The sequence below is a fragment of the Mesitornis unicolor genome, unplaced genomic scaffold (assembly GCF_000695765.1).
Source record: "Mesitornis unicolor isolate BGI_N332 unplaced genomic scaffold, ASM69576v1 scaffold21493, whole genome shotgun sequence".
Classification (NCBI taxonomy): domain Eukaryota; kingdom Metazoa; phylum Chordata; class Aves; order Mesitornithiformes; family Mesitornithidae; genus Mesitornis; species Mesitornis unicolor.
Window position 1 is genome coordinate 56,464 of NW_010175613.1, and position 21,839 is coordinate 78,302.

Consider the following 21,839-nt stretch of genomic DNA (forward strand, 5'->3'; position numbering starts at 1 on the left):
GAATGCTGTCACTCATCTGTCTCCTCCACTGGTATCTCCACAGTAAATCACTCCACCTATCTTTTACTCCAGACACCCATTTGCAGCAGTTTACTACTTACCCATCTCATGAAAGTGCTGTGAGAAAATGTTTTCTGAAGAGATTCAGCCCCACGGGTGGAGGATGATGGAGAATAGAGGAGCAAATCACTTCCTCTACCTTGCAATATCTTTGCAAGGGGAGGGGTCCTGGAGGTTTTGTTTGGTGTTGGGGTTTTTGGTGTGAGCTTTTTTTTTGTTTTGATTTGGGGTTTTTTTGGGTGAGTGGGTATTTCTGCAGGATTTAAGCAAGCTGAAATCAGTGCAGAAAACTGTGCTCGATACACCATGACACTTTAACACATTAAAGAGCATCTTTACTTACAACCACTCCACTGAGATGCAACCTGGAGCTGCCTTTCTGGAGCTGGAGAGCCAAGTTGTGCAGAAGCATAGGCTGGTTCTCTAAAGTGGAAACCGGGCAGCTCAGCTGTCCCCACAGCCTTTCATACTGACACCAGGTTACTTCACATTTCAAGAGCTTCTTAGATGGTACCAGCAGTCTAACTTTAATCTTCTCTCTGCTTCCTTACCCCTAAATACTCAGCAGTGAGACAGAGTCCCACACGGGTACCGTGGAGTCCCACCTACCTCGCTGGCTGTGCTGCAAGGGCACATTACTGCACTCACTTCACTCCGTGCACTTAAGTCAAGAGAATTAGACGTTCTGCGGCAACACTGAGTTAAACGAACTGACAGTAACCCACCAAGAAAACTAAAATTAAACTATCAGAACTAGGACACGCATCTCTCTACAAACATTGTGCTTAAGCACTTTCTACAATCAGGTCTTTTATTCAGGGGTTTAATTTTAGACATCGAAGTATAAAAATTCTGGCCCATACATTTAATGGAGGCGCACGATTGCCAAGCTGAGAATGTTAAATCTAATTTTAGTTTTTCTTTGCGTACTTGTTTTTTCACACAATTTCTGCAACCGAATAGAAAAATATCTGTGATATTTTCTGGACCGTATTCACAATACTCATTTTAGTTGTTGCATTTTGTTTATAGTAGGTATTATAAAGCCTACTCCAATGAATTGGAGCTTCTTCATCATTGCCAGAGAGACCAAAGTTTCATTCTCAGCAATCAAAGTGCTTTCTGGTAAATTATTTTAGTACTGAAAATATTTCTATTAAAATTAATGTTAATACATTGTGATCTGCACACATCCTAAATTAGAAACTAAAACTTCCCTGAAAGTCTTCCTTTTAGATCTTTTTATGCAATTATCATCCAGCTATTGTGCTACAGGCAAATTTTTGAATTTTCTTCCTCACGTAGATGGTTTCATAACAGGGATATATTGATTTAAACTAGTTTCATTACTACTAATGCTCTGCTAAATTTTAAAGACAACGCAATATTGAACAGAATAATGTGTTCTATTAATAAGCATGCTATCGAAATACTGAGCAGATTTATTGCATTTGGATGTTCAAATAAACACTAAGATCATTTTCTATAAATCATTTCCTGCCTAAAAAGATGACTGAAATGGAATTTGATTTTTAAAAAAAAGTAATAAAAACAATGAAAACTCATTTGAAAAATTAACCGATGGATTTTAATCAAAAAGAGTATTCCCAAATCAGACATGCTTGGGCCTTGTTTAAAGCAGTACTTATTCCCATAGGTACAAAGGATCTTTAAAGGCACTGATTGCAGCAACAGTTTGAGAAACAAAGTTTGAAAAGAGACTCAAGCTCTGTGCCGTAAATGAAATAAGGCAGAGATGGCAAAACTTTAAGTCCACACCGCACAGCACTTGGCTCTTGCACGCATACTTAAGCTGGCTCGGGAACCAGGAGCTAAGTATCCATGTCAGTGCAGTATCTGCTTGAGCCTGCTAATTAAGCTTGCTGAGAAGAACTAATTACTGATGCAGCTCTACTGCTTCTGGGAGCCAAGCTAATACCACTATGCGGTACAACATATCAGCCCATTTGGAGCAGGCTCAGGTACCTGACCAAAGCAGGGCACAAGCATGCCCTTAAGTAATTTATTTCTGATATCAAACCACAAATAAAGATTCTGTTTCTCCAGCAGTGCCCCAGCATAAGATCTCCCACAGGCCCCCTCCTCCTTGCGTCATCTGCCACATACGGAAAACACTCTCACAAGAGTGCAGGAGCAGGGAAGGACTTACTGAAAGACAGGAAAATAAGCACCTTCTGATCGCTAGTGTAACTGTGACCGAGGGCTTGCACACACCGAAACCTTCTTCATTAACTCTGCAACAAAGCATCCTCATTTCCTGCATTTTTGATTGCCACAAATATCATACTAAGTGCTCAGGTTAAAAGAGAACGCTTTAAGCCATTTTCCAGCACAGATTTCAGCTGCCATAAAACATTTGCTTCCTATCTTGCTCTAACAGTTCTCCATAAGAATACTGCTAAAATTACATGGGAATCCAAGCTGAGGGGAAAAAAGCAAGATTGTAATCAGAACAGAAAGCCATGCTCAGGCTAACAACAACTGCTGGTTACTACTGTTAGCAGAGAGCAGCGAGGCAGGCACAGGGCACTGCCGGGCACTCAGCAAGCACATATGGCAATCTGCTTCTCTGGCCACCCTGTCTCTCCATCTCTGCTATCATCACTACATATTTTCTTTCCTTTCTCTGGTGCCTGTACCCCAAACTGTAAGCTTTACAGGACAGGAACTGTGTTTGATTTACATGTGCAGCATCTGCCTAAATGACTTCAAGACCAACAATTGTGGTCCCTCCATTGCCCAGCATCTCTGCAGTGACAGAAATAACCAGAAAAATCACAAACCCTGGCAGTTCTTTTGGTAGCTTGTACATATTTCTAGGCTCAGGACCCTGTCGTCCAGAACAGCACCATGCTTAGCAGCAAAACATCACCGTCTCCTTTGCCAAAGCGCTGGATGTCCCTGCCTGACTGCCTAGTACAGAGCTTATGTGCCGGCACAAGCATCAAGCTGTGCTTCTGCAGCGTGGGCCAGAAGTCTACCTTCCTTTAATATTCATGCTGTACCTAAAAGAACGGAGCTTGGGCTTCTAAGCACTATCACAATACAAACAACTACAATAATTTTTTACAACCTGCCATTTCTGCTTGCACACGCTGTATGGCCTACAAAAGGTTATGCATATAAAATTGTTAGGTTACAGTTATTATCTTGTTAGAAAGAGCATTTTAAGAGTGTTTGAGGAACAAAAGGACCTCTTTTTATTAATATTTCAGTAAAACTATGAATGTGTAGTACTTGCTTCTGATGTATGAAAAACTCATTTCAACTCAATAATCCAGCACAACTACATCCTCAAATCCCTAACCGGCCTCCGAAATCTCAAAGACACAAAATTGGGCCATGGTCAAACTCTAACTCAACCTTCACTACTCCAGCAGAGATCTTCCACTGCCTAAACAAGGTCTCTAATTGCAGCTATGTGGAGATCTCAGCCTGTCAGATAAAATCTTTATAATCCCAATACTGATTAAATGTATTTTAAAATGTTCTTAACAATTATTGTCATTACAGAGGACCTCTCATTGACCTGTGCTGCAAAATGCCTGCTGTTCTTCCAATCATCCCCTCTACAACCTACCACAAAAGCATCAAAGCTCTTTTTTTTATTAAATGCTCTCATCTTCGATGGGCAGCTGAATTTGGCAAACTCATGACACCCACTGTGTAGAAAAGGCATGTATTTACCCTGACTTACAAAGTAAGTATCAGAGTTTCTTCCAAGTTCAAGAGAAATATCAACTCTGGATCTGCAAAGGCCTCTTACCAACATTGGTAAGAGGTACCAACATTACCACTTACAGATAATCTTCACAATGCTTATCGGAGAAGATTACCCTCTCAAAAAAACAATAACCTGGATGAATTCTTCTTCTCCTGGGAGCTTCTACTGAGACAGCATTATCATAGTCCATAAATATCAACAGAACACGACTACATCACCTCCCTGTTCCTCTGCTTGAACGCATCTCCTTGTTTCTACCCTTTGTCTTTTCTCATTCTAGTCCTATATTCCCATTTCCCCCATTTACTGTTAATCTCCAGATAATGACTTCTGTAACAAACAAGTTACAATGAGTGCTCTAGGTAAACATTATGCAAATGTCAGAGGTCTTCTGCTTATCTTCAATCATTCTCTATCTATATTGGCTTATCGAGTAAATTATTTGCTGACGACTATAAACCCTCTTCTCACTTATGTCCTAAATCAAGCTTTAAAAACTAAGTTAATAAAAGAAATGAGGATTAAGCATATCAGGTCTCACTAACATACTGAGTCTTTAGCAAGTCACTCAAGATTATTCCATGCCCTCCTTTTTAAGGGGGACACCCCTCTCACTGGCATGATTCAGGATCACTTCCCCTGCTCCCAAACTCTCTGAAAAACTGACTGGAACAACGATGGAGTGGACATGACTGAGTACTTACTGGTCATTTTCTCACTACCTGGCCAGCACCACTCCCTGCTGCTAATGCTTTGATTTCCATGAACAGGCACAATTCAGGCACATTACAATACAAAGAGTTCGCTGAGATGTGAAAACTCAGGTTCTCACCTGAGGTTCTTGGGCTTATTTCTGACCAGAAGAAAAAGCAGCATTCAAAAGCTGCAATCTAGGACTAACAACCCCTTTGGCATTTAGATGGTTTGCCATTTTGGATGAGTGCTCCTTATGGCTACTTTATATCTCATAAGTAGAAAAAAAATTAACAGTTTATTCGCCACTCTTACTCCAGCACAACTGTGCTTATTTCAGTAAAGGGCTTTGGTGCAAAGGAGTAATGCCATTACGAATCATGACAGCAGTTTGTGTTTGTAGTTTTCATGCACAGAACTTGAAAAGCTTTACAGCCATCGGTGGGGAGCACTGTTAACCTCCCTGCACAAATAGTGAGCTTAGGCACAAAGAGCTGAAGTAACTGTCCAAAGGTCACAGAGTGAGTCAGTAGCAGACGCGGGACAAGAAGCCACTTACATTCACTCCCAAATTCTCTAATGGCGTTTCCCCTCCCTTACTGCAATGAAGTTTTAAGTGAAAATCAATAATTGAGGTCACTGAAAACTTTCTGCATGTAGATGGTAGTGAAGTCAGCCTCTAGGAAAGCACTGACAAGAAGGAAGGTGCTTAATTAATTTTTCAGTGTTCCTTACGTAAGGGTAGAGCATTCCAGAAGGAGGTGAGAGGAGAGGACGCTCGCTCAGGAAGCCCTTAACTGGGCTGCAGCGACAAATCATTACTCCCAGAACACTGCTCACGGAAATGTAATGCTGCCGTTTTCCAAATGCTGGGTTATAAAACCTTTCACACATACAATATTTAAAACCATGAATTACCTTCGAGAATGTATCCAAACACCTAACAGTATCAAGCCATGCTAACGGTTATCTGTTTATAGGTCAGAAGGGCAGTAAATTACTGCAAAGGAAAGTTGTAAAGCCTGCATTGTATCTAGTTGTGCTGTTTAACAGGTGATAGTGAAAAGTAGGTGATGCATGGAAACTTCAAGTTTTTATAGCTCCTGCTTCAATCTGTATTCACTTATATAAAGATGTCACATTTTTAAACATTTAAAAGTCAAATTGTCTGTAGAATAGATTCATATAAAATTTATTTTCAGAAACCGATATTTAGCCTACTGCTATCAGAGTTGATTGCTCTTATGTATAAGCTTTATTCAAGTTTCCACAGGTTTGAAAATACAAAGACTGACATTTCAGATCCCATACTCAAGTGTGTCATTAACCAGAAATTGAAATGGGAACATTTCCACTTTCTCAGAAATCCTCAGTTTGTTAGGGAGATAACTGCACTAACTGCTTTTGAGTTTTTGTGAAGCTACTAAATATGACTCTACTTCAACACAGACAGGAAGGAGGAGTCGCAACAGCAAAAGAAAGATCCTGAATTGGTGCCTTACCCAGCACAATATGCCACGGATATTGAATAGTTTCAAAGCTCTGCCAAAATAGCTATTTGCAAGTGGCTAATGGCAAAAATGTTTTATTCTGTTTATGTCAAAGACATGTTTGTCAGGCGCTGGACAGTCAGAGAAATCAGGGTCTAATTAGTTCAGTCAATTCCCTCAGTTTTATCCTCTCAGTCTACATTGAGTTATTAAAGCATCAGAAATAAAATGCTACTGAGACAGCAATAAGGGAAATAAGATGTCAGAACTCTATTAACAATGGCATTTTCAGGAACCAATGTAAATAGAAAAATCAAATTTATGCAAAAAATATACATCAGTGAGTAATGCTCAATATAATCATCCTATATTTATCTTTAAAGCAGCTTTCATCTTCAACTTATTTAAAAAAATGCTTCAACACATCGACATAGTGACTTCTTTGGAACACTGACCATCATTCAGACTCAGATTCAGATGCCTACCTAGTACAAGAGGATATTGGTCCCCAACCCAAATACTACAGTTGTACAAATAACAGTATGTGAGTAATAATTTATTCCACCCTTGACATTTAGCCAGCTCAGAGGGAACGTGTGACAGTTAAGCAGTTGCAAGATAAAAAGAACCGGAAAATGCCACATTCACTGAAATGACAGGAAATATTTAGGTAGACAGAATGTAATAAATTTCGCAGACTTATGGGATTTTAATTGCCCCTTTGTGAAAAGGGATAAATACATGTAAAAACCATAGCTGTGAGGACCAGTTTCTGGGAGGAACAGCTTTCTGTTAGGGGTGTCTAAATCTTCAAAACTTGGTATCACCATCACAGAAAGGAAATTTTCTCATCCCATGGCAGTGATGGTTGTGTTGGTGGCAGCACCTCCCAGCTCTGTGACAGGCTTTGTGCAGGCACCAAGAAGACAGTGGCCTCGGGCCCCAGAGGGACTGTCACATGTACCAGAAACTTCCTGGTCTTACACCGGTTCACGTATGTTAGCACAGATAGCAAGACGTTTCCTACCTCAGGCAGCACCTGCCACCCAAATAACTGAGCCTCATTTGCTCCCAGAAGACAGTAGGATGCACTTTCTTTTTCTTCACACTACCATTGTGACATAGCTCATCTGCCATGATGGGGGTACATCCACAACTTCCCTGGGCAACCTGTTCCAGTATCTCACTACTCTGAGTAAAGAATTTCTTCCTAATATCTAGTCTAAATCTACCCTCTTTCAGTTTAAAACCATTACCCCTTATCCTATCCCTACAGTCCCTGATAAATCAGTCCCCCCTCATAATTCCTGAGGGCCTCTTCAGGTCCTGGAAGGTCGCTATATGGTACCCCCTCTTCTCCAGGCTGAACAACCACAATTCTCTCAGCCTATCCCTGTAGGAGAGGTGCTCCAGACCCTGATCATCTTGGTGGCCTCCTCTGGAGTCAGTCCAACAGCTCCATGGCCTTCTTAAGTTGCGGGTCTCAGAGCTGGACACAGTACTGCAGGTGGGGTCTCACTAGAGCAGAGGGACAGAATCACCTCTTAAAGGCCAGGCTGGATGGGGCTTTGGGCACCCTGGTCTGGTGGGAGGTGTCCCTGCCCATGGCAGGGGGTTGGACTGGATGAGCTTTAAGGTCCCTTCCAACCAAACCACCCTGTGATTCTATGGCTGGGAAGTCCCACTTCAGCTCTCACTCAGGTCTCAAGCCATGCTGTCTGTCGAATCATAATACAAAACGATTCCTTCACTAACACAGTGGAAAAAAGTTCAGTGATTTCACCAACACCTTCACTGGATAAGGACTCTTTTTTTTCCTGGGCTTTTGACATTTCAAAACCTTTCCGTAATATCCTTCCTTAAATTCTTCCTTACTAGTTTATTATAACAGAAATATTTGTCTCTTATTTCAATCTATTAACTTTCTCCTTTTAGGAGAAAGGTTTAAGGGCATAACGAACATCCCCATTTTTGCCAGGCCTGTTTGGCAGCCTGCCACCTGGAATATCTTCCCACGCAGAAGTTTAGATGCATGAGTCCAAAAGGTTAAAGACAAATTAAGAGGAATACTTACAATATTTACTAATTTCAACACAAGGGATTACTTCGGCATGTAAACAGCAGTAATGAGACGTCTGAAAATCAACAAGCTACACCAAGAAACACAATCTTGCTTATTACTTAGGATTGTATGCTTTGTGTTCAGTATTGATCACCTTAGTGATGGTGCCATATAATCATTCAATAAAAAGTAAAAGGAGTATCTTAATATTTGATAAAATAATGAGGATTTCAGAAAAAACTGAGTCATCAGCTGGATTTTAGTCACCTTCTGAAGATATGCCTTGCACTTTCACTCTTGCTTTCTACAGAGGGCCCAAGAGCGACTGAGGCTCCTATCATACACACCATTAGGAAGAAGGAATCAGGGAGTAATTTTCTAATATGCTACTGTTCACTGAGTTACATAGCCTGACTGACAAAGTGCTAAAAAAACCCCAAACCCTACTAGTTTCGAAACACCTTTTTTAAAGAAAATCTGCAGTCCTCCACATTTACTTCTATAGCTATAAATAAGCATGTTGTTACAATAACAGTACTTTGGATGAACTGTTATAATAGAATTACAGAATGTTAGGGATTGGAAGGGACCTCAAAAGATCATCCAGTCCAATTAATTTGGACATTTTGACATGATGAACTAATGCTTAAAGAAATAGATAATAAGAATACATAGGTGTGTGTCTAGCTAATAGAGGACTCCAGTGTTTTCTTCTCATGTTTTACTTACAGAAGTGCAGACTCTTCGTTTCAAATGACGTGATACTTTTTAACTCTGGTGAATAAACACTCCCATGAAATGAATGATATAATATAATATGTGTATCTGCCTCGTGTCATACAGCATCAGAGGTTTTTCCCCCACATTGAATACTTCTAACCCAGAACAGGCAAAAAGCTTACCTTTTCATACAAGAATTAACTTATGTATGGAGAAGTCCCAGACCAACTAAGCTCTCGTTACAGTATCTTAATCTCATAACTAGACCAACAATTCATATTTGCATTTATACAGTGTTTTAAATTCACCGAGCTTACATGCTCTAACGAACAGTGGGCATCATCTTCTGTTCAAAAGGCAAGAAACTAAGCCAGAAAGCAATTAAATGACTTGATGTCAAGACAGTAACAGGACGGAATTAGATCCCAATTCATCTGCTTGCCAGCCCCCACCTACCTGGCAGACCACAGCAGCAGTCCCAGTAGCACACTTGTATGCAGAATTCTCATGGTCAGCACAAGTAATGAAAAATATTAATCAAAACTTCTCATGTCCCTTTAATGACATTCCCATGAACAAAATTAAAAACAAAGGCCTAAATATTTAAAGACCTTTCTGCATGTGTGCCTGAACTCTCATTTCCTCAAGTAAAATGGGCTTCGTCCAGACATGCCACTGGCTCTGATTTTACCTGAAGCTTCAGAATCTACACAAAGGATCTAAGACAACATTTCAAAAGGCTGACGTGTTCATTAACTAGAACATCCAAGTGAAAAATAAATTAATTTAAAACAAAAAAAAAAAAATCAAACTGGCACTTTTATCTGTGTTATGACTTAGAAAAAGTAGAAAATAATGCACTTTCACACCCAGAAATAATATTACACTAAAAACTTGCTTACATGTGTATCAGACCAAGTGTGAATGCTGAAGTTGTGCTGGTGTTTAAGCCATAGGTCTGTATCTTTACCAGGTGCTATGTATTGATTTGAAAAACAAGAGGCTCATACAAGTCAGTCTGTCCATACATTCACACGATGGTTGTACATGCTCCCATGCACCTGCTCTGTTGTACATGCACACAGAACAGGGGATGTTTGCGTTAGCAGTGCTGGTCAGACATACAACCAAGTCCTTCCCATGTACATGGATACTCATGCTGTGAATCTGAACACTATCGTGCATCCCACATCCACTGTTCCTCTCAGCCTCAAAATCTCCAGGGACTGCAAGGCAGTGTACCCACACAATGTAAAATTTAGGATTAAAATAGCTCTTCTGTCTCCATCAAACCCATGCCTACATGTACACACTCATTACAAGGAACTCTATCGAATAACCCAAAACCACAAATCACCAAGAGTCTCAGAATGCCTAACTGAATGAGCACTGAAGGGTAAGTATCCAAAAGGAAGAGTTGTGCCAATAAAACAGTGGAGTGCTGTGCTTTATGTGGTGCACGTAGGGATCTCAGGAACAGAAGTGGCCTCCACAGCTGTCACTTGAAATCCAGTAGAGTGACCTCAGTTACTCACAGGCTGTTCTACGTTTGCAGCCTCATGAGCTCATTTAATGAGACAAGTTCTCTTTTAACATTTTCATTCTCATTTCCTATGACCATGAACATAAATGGTTCCTGACTCAAATGATGTTCTCAATACGACTGTGAGTAAATGCTTTTATGCTGAAGTTTAGAAGTGACAGTAGCCCACAAGAGTGGGTCCTTGACCTAGCTGCAGAAGGCAACAATGTCCTTGCTTTGTGAAAAGTCCTCTGTCTGAAGTTTTAGAGCAGACACGCTCATCAGATGCGCTATAAACTGACAGTCTTCAACTTACGTACTGATGTTCACGGTGCAACTCCACAGTCATAGTGGTTTTTGAAATTACACACAGGAAAACAGAAGACGTCCTGAAAATTCCTTTGGCCTGCTCCAGTCAACAGGAGTGCTGCTGCTTATGGAGAGGAGAACAGACGGGGGAAGATGTAACATGGAATCAAATGTATCCATCACAGATTGATTAGAAATTACCTTATTTCAAGGCAAAGACCAACCTCAAGGTAATGCAGACCTTCAAGACAGGTCAGAGGACAATTTGCTTTCCCCTGCACTAAACTGTAGGAAGTAGCCCAGACAGCCTGAGAAACCGTGTACCTGTGTGGTTAGCTCTGACTGCTTTGGTTTCAGGTTGACAGTTTTCTTGCATGGACAAGAAAAACCCATGCATCCCTGCTTGTGTTGATGGTACTATGAATCATCACTGGCACATGACAGTCCTGAACGTCTGCATAGTCTGTTTCTACCGAAGTCTCAAGCTCTGAAATCATAAGAGCGAATTTCCAAAATGAAGAGAAACGTGGATTACTATACACCTGAAAGTGGGATATTTCAGACACCTCCTGGCATCTGCTATGAGTACATGGCAACCAAAAGTTGTTATGCAATGTTATTTTACACACTCACTGGATCAGAAACGGGTAACCACGCTGTTCTAAACCATAATCACAGGCAACGTGTGTGAAGTCCTGCAATAAATGCCATAGACGCGCTGTCTGTGCTGATGCCACCTCACCAGATATATTCTGCTTACGCAGGGAAATGAGCCCAGCTGTCTCAAGAACTTTACAGATTTCTTCAATGGTAGATAAAATCCCAGGAGGAGAGTTCCTTACAAATTTCAAGTGACAAACTGTGCATCAGAAAAACTTTAAGTCTGAACTTTTTACAGCTCAAAATGAAAAACTCAAGCTAAATCTTAGGGTATTCAGAACTAACTCGAAGAGATATTTCTGCAGGCAATCATCCTGGTACAGACAGATAACGAATTCCCACCTTCTTAGCTGAAAGAAATTACAGCCCTGACACTCATGAAAAATCTTTCTGCCATACAAAGACCAACCCATAGTGCCCTGAACTGATAATCACCTGGCTTTCATTAAATAAAGACACTTCTAATTAAACAACCTGCTCAACACACAAAAATGTGTGCTTTGCAGGCAAGAGATGGTAAGTAGTTTATCTTTCAATATAACCACCACTAATATCACGCCATTTGGAATCTAAACTGATGAATAAAGGTATTTAGGTTATGAAATCTTAGGTTTATCTACAGCCTCTAATCATTCCAGTAGCAAGAAAGAGCGACTCTCATTGCTCCCGCTTTAAGACGTACAGGTCCAGTTGTTGGACTATTGCTGCTGGCCCAGAAGCATTTTCACATTTTACCAAAACAGATTCTCACAGGATGTTCGCTCTTCCATAGCGTTGGTGAACAGAGTCACAGAAAAATTCAAGTTGGAAGGGAACTCTGCTAGTTATCTGGTCCAAACCTCACCAAAACAAGGCCACATTCAAAGTTACATTAGGTTGCTTGTTCAGTTCGGCTTTGAAAGTCCAGCACTGGTTTTCAGCAAGTCAGGAATTGGAGGAACGTAAGCTGGATCACCATATACAGCACCTGCCATACATAGAGGAATCTGTTACCAGGAACTGGTGAATCAAGGAGGTTGGAAGTGCATGAGAAACTGATATTCAAGAGTCTCAACTTTTTTAAAAAAGCCAAAGACAGCAGAAACAAAGGGCATATGCATAGGTCTACTGCACCCCTTCTCGAGCCTCATCTTCAAGTCTTCCCCCTGCTCTCTGGTTTATCACTTTCGTGAGTGTGCTGAGGCCTTGAACAGATCACATCAGGGGCAGGACAGTGTTTGGGTGCTCAGAACTGGATGCTTCTTATGGGTAGGCAGCTGGGATGTTTGCACTCCTGCTGGCTGTCAGGTAAACAGGTAAATCCACAAAGCCATAGAATGGAAGTTTTCTTCCTCAAGGTCTGTAGCATAATACAAAATGTTTGACTGCAAATACAGTCTTATGAAGCCTTGAATTCACCAAAGAAACTTTAGTTTCCTTTCAAAGGGAGATTGAGAGGATGCTGGTGAGTACAGTCACAATGCTCTCCCTCAAGAGCCTCTATGAGGGTGATACCAAAGAAAGTGCAATACCTGATATCTAAGAGTTTGTAAAGTGCTTCTCAAGGACAGATACTCCCGCTACAAATTTCTTAAATTCTCATAAAAATCCATACAAATAATTTCACAATAGTAACGTCATCAGAAGTGTACAAGGCCAAGAGACTGTTTTGCTGGAAAGGAAGGCACTGTCTTCTTTCTAGATTTATCCAACGGAAAAATTACATACCAGAGCTGGAAAAGGAAAAGATTTCCATAGGGGGGACACATTTTAAAGCCAAGTGGATGAAACCAAAAAAGGCATCTTCAAAGAAAAGAAAAAGAAAATCAAAAGACCCTAAAGAGACCAGAGACAAGGCCGATTAAAGACAATAGAACAAAGAGACGGTGAACTGGCACAGCTCTCAGTTACGCAGTGTACAGCTCAGACCTTGCTTAAGCAGCGAGCTGAGAGCGAAGAGCTTATCACCACAAATACAGCATCATTCACAGCACGCACATAGATGGGGCTTTTACGCGAGCCAAGCGGTTCTAGTACGGCACACATTTCCAGGGGATCGAGTGCAGGTGGAGCTCTATTGTGAACGTTAGCAATACGCAGATCTTTCAATACTGATGTTTCCTTTCCGTTTAAATATTTATGTCCATCTGCACTGCTACTCGGTGTTAGCATTTTTTAGAAAAGACAGGCAAATTAACTATGATTTAGTAACCAGAGGTGAAAGGAAAAAAACCATGACTTTTCTTCATCTCATTACAAGGCGGTCTAATTCAGACCACCCCAAGTTTGAAATATCATAGTTTGAACACTATGAAGAAGCACCCAAAACCTGACATTCTCAGCAGAAAACAGAAAGGATGAGGACAAAAACACTCTCTCCCTCTTACACACAAAAGAGGCACAGAGAGAGATTTGCCGAAAGTAACACAGGTAAGGCAAGGCTATTCCCCATATTTACTCATGCTGAAACTCTGTCTATGTCTGGCCTTGTAAAATTATTCCAATACCCTGGGGTCCACAGTCAAATTAGTTCTTTATTTATTATCCCAGTTCTCAAGTATCTTTCAGATGGGCTCATCCATTGTTCCCGTACAGCTGGGTAAACAGACAATTCTGTCACGAAGGTTTACCTTATAGCACTCAAAACCCTTTGCATAAGTAGGATTTTGGTTTTTTTAATTTTAGCAAGCTACGAATGTGTTTAAAGGTGACCTCTGTTGAAAAAAAAAGAGGTATGGAAAGTCTGGGGACCACCAGAAAGGAAGGACTTCTGAAGATTGACTTGCTTCAATATACTTTTCAAAGGAAGAAAAATAATAAATCAAATAGCCGACATTTGAAGATTTAGTATGTAATCACCCTTATTAAGGCAAAAAATGACAATGATACGGACAAGAGTTTTAGTCACTGACATGAAAAGAAAACAAAGCTTTCTTGTCTTTGCAAGAAAAGGTTTCCTTTGGACTTTACTGTGAAATGGCACCACAACTGTCAAAAATTCAAGATGAACAAGTGATCCAAGACAAATTGTAACATTAAAAAAAATAGTCTTTCCTACTGCCTGTAAAGTTAATCTTCTTAAGAATTTACAATCTTCCCAAAGTAGACCGTGTGTTTTCAGTATGCCTGAACAGTGCATAGTACACAACAGTACCCTGACATTACTGGAATACAAACACCACATAGGAGGCAGATGATGTAATACACAAGAAAGGGAAGAGCTGATATCCCATTGAAAAAAAATTCTCGATATTCCTGTATGTCTACAATCCCATCCCATATTTGTGCTACTTCTACTCAGGGGCCGAAAGCCAGAGCTTAAAACACATACACAACAAGAATCTCTGTAACTCAAGGGAATTAGCAGATGTGTTGATAATCTTCCACAAATAAGAAACAAAAGCTGCCAGCTGTTCTTGTAAATTCAAAGATTAACATTAATAGGCAACGCTGAGACTACAGGTATTATTTTTCTTTTAGGTGGAATAGCTCCAGAATTGCAGTTCTGCAGATACTGAGCCGCCAGTCCAACTTCCATGACTCAAGTCTCGCCCTACACTGCAGAACACCTACAGATTCCTCAGCCAGAGACTTGCCAAAGTAAATTGGATTCTTGCCACTACTTGAGATGGCAGAGAAGCAGTGACTATATAACTAGGTCAGACTTGATTACCTAGAACAAGGGCAATTTTCTTTACATCTCCGTGTAAAGCTTCTGAAAATGGCAAAGACTGAACATTTGGGAGCTGCAGAAAGAACATCCAAAAAATCATTTTTGATAGAAGAGGTTTAACTACATTTTAATATGGATGGTATTTTCTATTAACATCAGGGCAAAAGCCTATTGTTCAGTAGAGCTCTTCACTTCCTTTATACAAGAGCTATCTCTTTGAATCTGTCTGAGTCAACTTCAGTGACCACTTTAATATTCGCTTTACAATTAATGCTTCTTTTTATGGGTTGGTAGAAGGTAAACCAATTTCAGTTCAGCTTCTAGGTATTGAATTTATTATAAAAAGTTATGTACTTAAAACTCCTATAATGAAACCAGAGGCATCATGAGATATTAACCTAGAGTTAATGCTGAGAAGGCCAGTTTGAATAATTCAGTTCATGTCACCTTAAGTATCTTTTCAAATGGAATTAACTTTATCTCGCAAAAAAAGGAAGCTCCATGTTCCAGTTACTGATTATTGACTCTGCAAGAGTTCTGTCTTAAATCATCTCACCACCATCTTCCCAGCAATTTTATTTCACTGCTACCAGAACGCTGCTTTAAATTTTGAGGGCTGACTTTCGTTATAAAGAAGCAACATTAGGTAAGAGGAAAAACATGATCTCAGAAATACTGCTACCGTTAGGTGATGCTAAAACAGACAAAAAACCAAGTTAACATCAAAGTGACTGCATTAGTTCAACATAACTACAAACCAGGGCTGCATTTCAGCCACATGCCCACAGCGACTGCAGTCATTTTCCTCCCGTACAACTCCACCTCTTTTTGCACCAATGCCATTGACATTTGGTGAGGCTGCAGTTCTCTTGCTCTGTTAATTGTCTTATTCTAACAAAAAGCCCGGCATTTAAACACGAAAAGGAGATGCTTTCAAACACCTATCTAAGCCCAGGGGAAAGTGACAGCTCCTGGTCAGCATTATTGTACAGTAAGAATGAGGGAGCCAGACAGGTGAAAACCAGGTGATGTTAAGATACAGGTGTAGCATTAGAAATTAATTGAAACAAACAAGCAGGAAAAAGAGAGGAAAATGAACAGAAACAAGAAAGAACAGCTCATAACAGCCAGAACAAAGAAGTGCTTCAGTACAGAGCATTGCTGTGCAGTTCCATGTTTCTGCAAGACACAGGACAATCAGAACGACATCTTACATTGAAGCACAGATGCCCCAGCAACATCAGCAGTCACCTGAAATGGGAAACACTGATTACCTCTCCTAGACAGTTCAAAGAAGTAAAAACTAGGTAACAAGCTAGTGTCTATTGATTTAAAGCCAGACATACTCAGGATATCCTTAGCCCAGTCAAAAACAAACAATAGGGAAAAGATTCCCGATGGATCAGGATACAAACAAAACTCAGGAAGACTTCCTTTAGCCTAATATTTAAACAGGGTGACTTTTCTGAAAGTCTAGCTTAAAACAAAAAAAGGAGGAGCATAAGAGCTTCAGCAGGGCAGAGAGAGCTGGTGTGAGCAGCACTCAAGAGTTTTCTGGGTCTATCCCCCTCCCAATTCTTACCTCTCTCAAGTCCCTCCCTGCTGAGCTCCCCTGTGGCATTCTTCATCGAGGCAGACCCCAGAAGGGAAGTCCTATGCCTGCCTGAACCACTGTGTTAAAACACACTCAAACAGAACAAAAAGAGATCCATCACGACCCTAAGACCTCACAGTTGAGGTATTAAGGCAAGAGACAAAAAGACAGCAACAAAAAAGGCATGTGAAAATAACACAATAGTCCAACAAGAAACAGCCCAGTAACTTCTCTTCAGTTTTGAGGTGAGGCAGTCTTGCAAATCTCGCTACAGTCTCTGAGCACTGAGAAACATAGCATGAAGTGCTTGTTTGGGAAAAAAGGTAACAAATTATAAAGCCAAATGCATTCAGGATATAAACAGCTCTATTCCTACCAGGACTGCATAGAAAGACAAAATTGAAGAAGAAAGCTAGAAACATTAGAAATATTTTGCAAGCTACAAGAAAAACCAGCTGAAACATGCTCTGACAGTTTTTTAATCTATGCCTACAAAGCTCTGCGCAGGGCAAGAGGGCTAGGGTAATTTCAGACCTGCTAGGCTGGAGCTGTAGACTCGGTAACCATAAATGAAATGTCAAGGCAAACCTCAATATAATATCTGAATTTGCATTTGTGGACAAAAGTACCTGTAAGTACAGAGAAAATAAATAATGGGATCAAAGATAAGGTTGATAGAACTTTGCACATGAAACCGGAGAACAAGCTCAGAGAAGTCTCTGTGTGTACACTGACAGAGTGATTAGGAAGACAGAAGAACAAGAGAAGATGAGCGCACATCGCTGCACCATCAGACGCTGAAGGTTTCCTATTACCAGCTTCCATGCATTAGCACTGTAGATGTGATTACACCCGATACCTTTATGCTATGTGCTAACCTAGTACAAGATAGGTGTATTTATAGTGGAAAGGCTAAAAGTGAAAGGTTAAGCATGGTAAAACCTGACAGAAAAACTGACTTCATCCCAAACACTCCTGCCACGGTGCTGCTGGACTACATGGGCTCTTGGTGCAGTGTTTCCCACAGAGATCCCCAGCAACTCACATATCACAGGCAAGAACACAGGTATCACCCATTCTCGGAGAAAAAGGTTTATTGTTTTCAACTCAACACCATCACAAAATGGATGGCAGGTAAAAATACAAAAGAAGGGAAATAAAATGTTTATAAAGGCTAAAAGCCTGTAAAGCAGCAAAACGTCCAACAACAAATTTTACCAAAGAAAAAAAAAGCATCAGCAGGATAAAAACTGACTCCTGCTGCTGATGAAGCCAGAAAGTATTGCTAAGTGCTTCCTGAATCGAACAAAAAAGGTACCCCCTCCTTTACAGGCTTCTGAAAAGTAGGATCTGTCTGTGCAAATTTGTTAGTAGGGAGCCACAGGACGACCAGAATCGGACCACCTTCTGGATGCTCTGTGCTGCTGACTTTACTTCTAGAGCTATTATAATCCCTTAAGACTCCTTCAGTGAAAGAAAGGATCAAGGGCCCAACCTATAAAAAAAATGCATCGTCTTAGGTATCACAGACTCTGGAGGTCTGCAGATGGAAGCTACTGAAAGGGAACAGCAGGTAAGAACATTAGGCAGAGCACTTGTATAAGTAGCCTTCATTTCCAGGATATAATCTGCTATCAGCAGGGATGCAAATCAAGTACCTAGCTATCAGAAAAAAAAAAATCTCAAGCAACCATGTTTTCAAGTCTTTGGGCACATGTATGAGAGAAACATTTTACCACTTACTTTAACATGTTGGAACCTAGTTAACATTTTCTGGTTTTAAATTGCTTATGTAATTTTAGGTCTTCTATAAACAGCTCAAATCAGATGGGCTGCCTTACAGACTTGAGAAAGCACTTATTGACCAAATACATCATCTGTAATGTCCTTTTCAATCACGAAAAGCCACAGTGAAAATTTGAATGGCTGTATCTATAGTGACTGCAATTATTTTACTGCTTAAGAAACAGAACAGAAAACAGAAGAGAATCTTAACTTCTTCCTTAGCAAAGGCATGGGTTCCTACGATTCCTGCTCCATTACAACGTGGTCAATTAACTTCAGCCATTTTATTGACCCCAACACTTGTTTGTTTGGTTTTTTGTTTTCCTGAAAACCAAACATTAAGGGATGAAGTCACAGGAAGCCAATCACAAAAGAGTATTTGACACTGCAAAACGCAAGACAACACATTTAAAGTCGCAGTACTAGTTAAAGAGAATAGATCTTTCAAAGATGTCATTAAAAAAGGAGACGGGAGAAAAGAGCTTACCTTCTGCTCCTTTTCCTTGGCAGCACTGAGTTCAGAAAGGGAGAGCGACAGCTTTTCCTGCTGCTCAGCAAGGTACCTCTGATAAAGGCTCAAAAGTTCCTGGCATTCTCTGTACTGCTGCTGCAGAGGTGAGATATCAGAAGTTAAGGGAAAAATACTCTTTAGCGAATGGTTAGAGTCAAATATATACCAACTTACTCTGTGCAAATCTGATTTAGATCCATAACAGTTCAATTTAAAAACAGATACTGTGTGTTTGAGTGCTGCCTAATGATGATAAATCTGCCTAGAGATGAATGTTCAAGTGCAACCTTCTTTCTACTCGGAGTGGAAAAAGAAGAATTGCACGAATTCTTTTATCTTTGGAAAAGGGACAGCAGCAGGAGGCAGGTGATGACATTGTTTCAGTTGGAACAATTACAACCATCTGATTTGTATTCAGCAAAGCCAGACACCACCAATGTTTATTTATAAATAAATAAATAGCCAGACAAGTAAGCAAATAGTCCATTTTTAAGCACAGACATGGATTCACGAGCCCACATACCCAAATCCAATCTCTTTGCTTTAGCACCAATGGCTCCAAAACCCACAGCCACAGATGCAGCGCTACAGGCCTTTCAGAGATCGGCAATGATTTTTGGACGCTAATCTGGAGAAGCAGCAACTGTGGTGTTTGCAAGGATATTAGCAAGCAACAGTGTCCTGCCTTGCTTGCAGCATTGAAATTCCAACAGGAGATAAATCTGCTCTTCACCTGTCATTGTGTAATTCCCTCCCTTGCTCATGTAGCATGGTAAACCATTTATGCTCCCCTCTCTCCCCCCTCACTTTTAATTATGCATGCAGATGGGATAAGGGCTCGCTGTCCAAAGAGATTACTCTGAATAAATACTTTAATAACAAGTCACTGCAATTAAGGTAGGGAACAAAAACTTCTTCAATCTATAAAATGGTGTTGAGTTACAGATTTCCTTAACATTTTTATGATCTAATCATTGCTTCTGGGCAAATTCATGTTGCAATCATTTTTGCCAATCATGGCTGCATAAATAACTCACTGCTTTGTTATTCCCTGTTACGACCCTGAGGTTTTTTTTCTTCTTCTTGTTCTTTTGCAGGAAGGGGGGGGCCTTGCCGGGAGTTTTTTGTTTGTTTGTTTTTCTTTCCTTTAAATAAAAGGCTACACAGAGAATAAGCAAAACATTTTAGGAAGGAATGGGAGGTTATTAAACCTCAATGTTTAAATCAATCAGGAGAGCTTCTAGAACACCTTTGCTCAGCACCTGGAAATACGGGAGGGTACAAACAACGGTCTAAACAAGCTAATTGCTTTCCAGAGCCGGCCTGCCTGAAGCCTGAGCTGTTTTACATTTCAGTTCATTTCGTCAGAGAGCACCAAAAGGCTGAAGTGATTTGTGGTGGTCTCAGGAGTCTCTGCCAGCTATGATGTATATAAAAGGAATTTTTTATTCCGGTTGTAACCATAGGCAGTAATGTTTATAGTAGGTGAACATATTAGCCTGGACGCAGGGCATGAATTTTACTCTAGAAAAAGCTAGTTCATTTATACAGCCTAAGAGTTAAATGTCGGTATTTGAAGACAAATTATAGGGAAATTCATTTAAACCCATGTTATGTGGCAGAATATAAAAACAGACAGTCCTATCTTTATCAATTTTTTACAGCCCTCTTAATTCACTTTGCTTCCAGCAACCCCTTCCCCACAAAACAGATTTTACCCTCTTCTCCCTCCAGCTAGCACACTGCTGGCACAAGGAGCGAGTACCCTAAATTTAGGCCTTGGGGCACACAACTGATGGCCACGCACCTACCCTCACGCTTGCCACAGTGCTAATACCAGTCCTGCTGGAAAGCTAGGCGAGACTGCCCTCACTGCCAGGCTTAGCACACACATGGTACAAACATACCATATAAAACAGATGCCCAAATTGTGTTTCACACACTTCAGAACCTTTGCTGTGCACGTGATGCAGCTGCCAAATTTATTTAAGAAACAGCTTAAAACATGGCATTCAAAATTAACATTAGGAAAGCGTGCAAGCAAGTCCGGATCGTCCAAGGGTCAGCTGTGCGGCCATGAGTGGGAAGGGCAATAGATAACATGAATGGCTGCCGAAGTATCCCTGACATCCTTCTAAGATTTGGCCAGCACTGTAACTGTTAAAACTTCCTGTATTAGAAGATTAAAACCTTGTTCATTCACACAATCACTCTATATTAAGCAACGTATTGTTACAGCCACCATAGTCTCAGAGTCCAAAGCCCTGCTTTGCTTACTAAGTAACTAAACATGAAGCTTCAAATAGGAAAGGAAAAAAAAATGTCCATTTGTTTAAGACACATGCAGAATAGCTCCAAGTACGATAATTCTCCATAATGTGCTGGTACATTTACTGCAGAATATGTTCTTAAGGAAAAAAAAAAAGCTTTAATGTTAGATCTTACTCTTCCGTTCTATTGAATTTTTGCTAAAAGCAGCAAGATGATCTCCTTTTTCCCCCTACAAATTAGTCAGGCAATATACAACACTGCCACAGAAATATTTAAGTCATTCAGATATAACAAGGGCACACATCTATTGTGGCAATACAGTCTCTAGACAAATAAATAAGTAATGATAAATATTTTCATAATCTGCTTTAAAAAAAAAGTTAAATGGTAAAAAAACCAAACTATTGGACAACAAGTTCTACAGATTTGCATTCCACAGAAAAAGTAACGTGCCTAAATGCTCACATCACCTATTTCTTCATGTGTTCAGGAGCACAAATGTTGGATTTACAAGATGTTAGTTACCTGAGAGAAGTGGTACTTGGCATTTCACTGAACAGTGGTTTTATGTCCAAGAAATATCCATTAAAATGTACCTGAGCAATACATTTTATGCAGTTTGTTAGTAAAGTACTAAGGTTGTACATGGGGGGGAGGGGGAACAAAAAAGATCAAAATCAGAAATGCAAAGGTTAAGATTTCAACAGCCACATTTACATGTCACACTGCAAGTACTATGTATTTTATTGAATAAATCAGTTAATT

General features: G+C 40.2%; 1 protein-coding gene across 1 annotated transcript in view; it reads right to left on the reverse strand.

The window, feature by feature from the left end:
• Positions 1–21,839, reverse strand: part of KIAA1328 (KIAA1328 ortholog) — a gene marked incomplete at its 3' end in the record, with an annotated part of 100,925 nt that overhangs the window by 48,440 nt on the left and 30,646 nt on the right. The window contains exons 4-5 of the mRNA XM_010181460.1: positions 19,327–19,431; positions 18,780–18,899 (exon numbers count right to left, since the gene is read on the reverse strand). Of these exons, the coding sequence (XP_010179762.1) occupies positions 18,780–18,899; positions 19,327–19,431 (225 nt within the window). The remainder of the gene's footprint in view (positions 1–18,779; positions 18,900–19,326; positions 19,432–21,839) is intronic.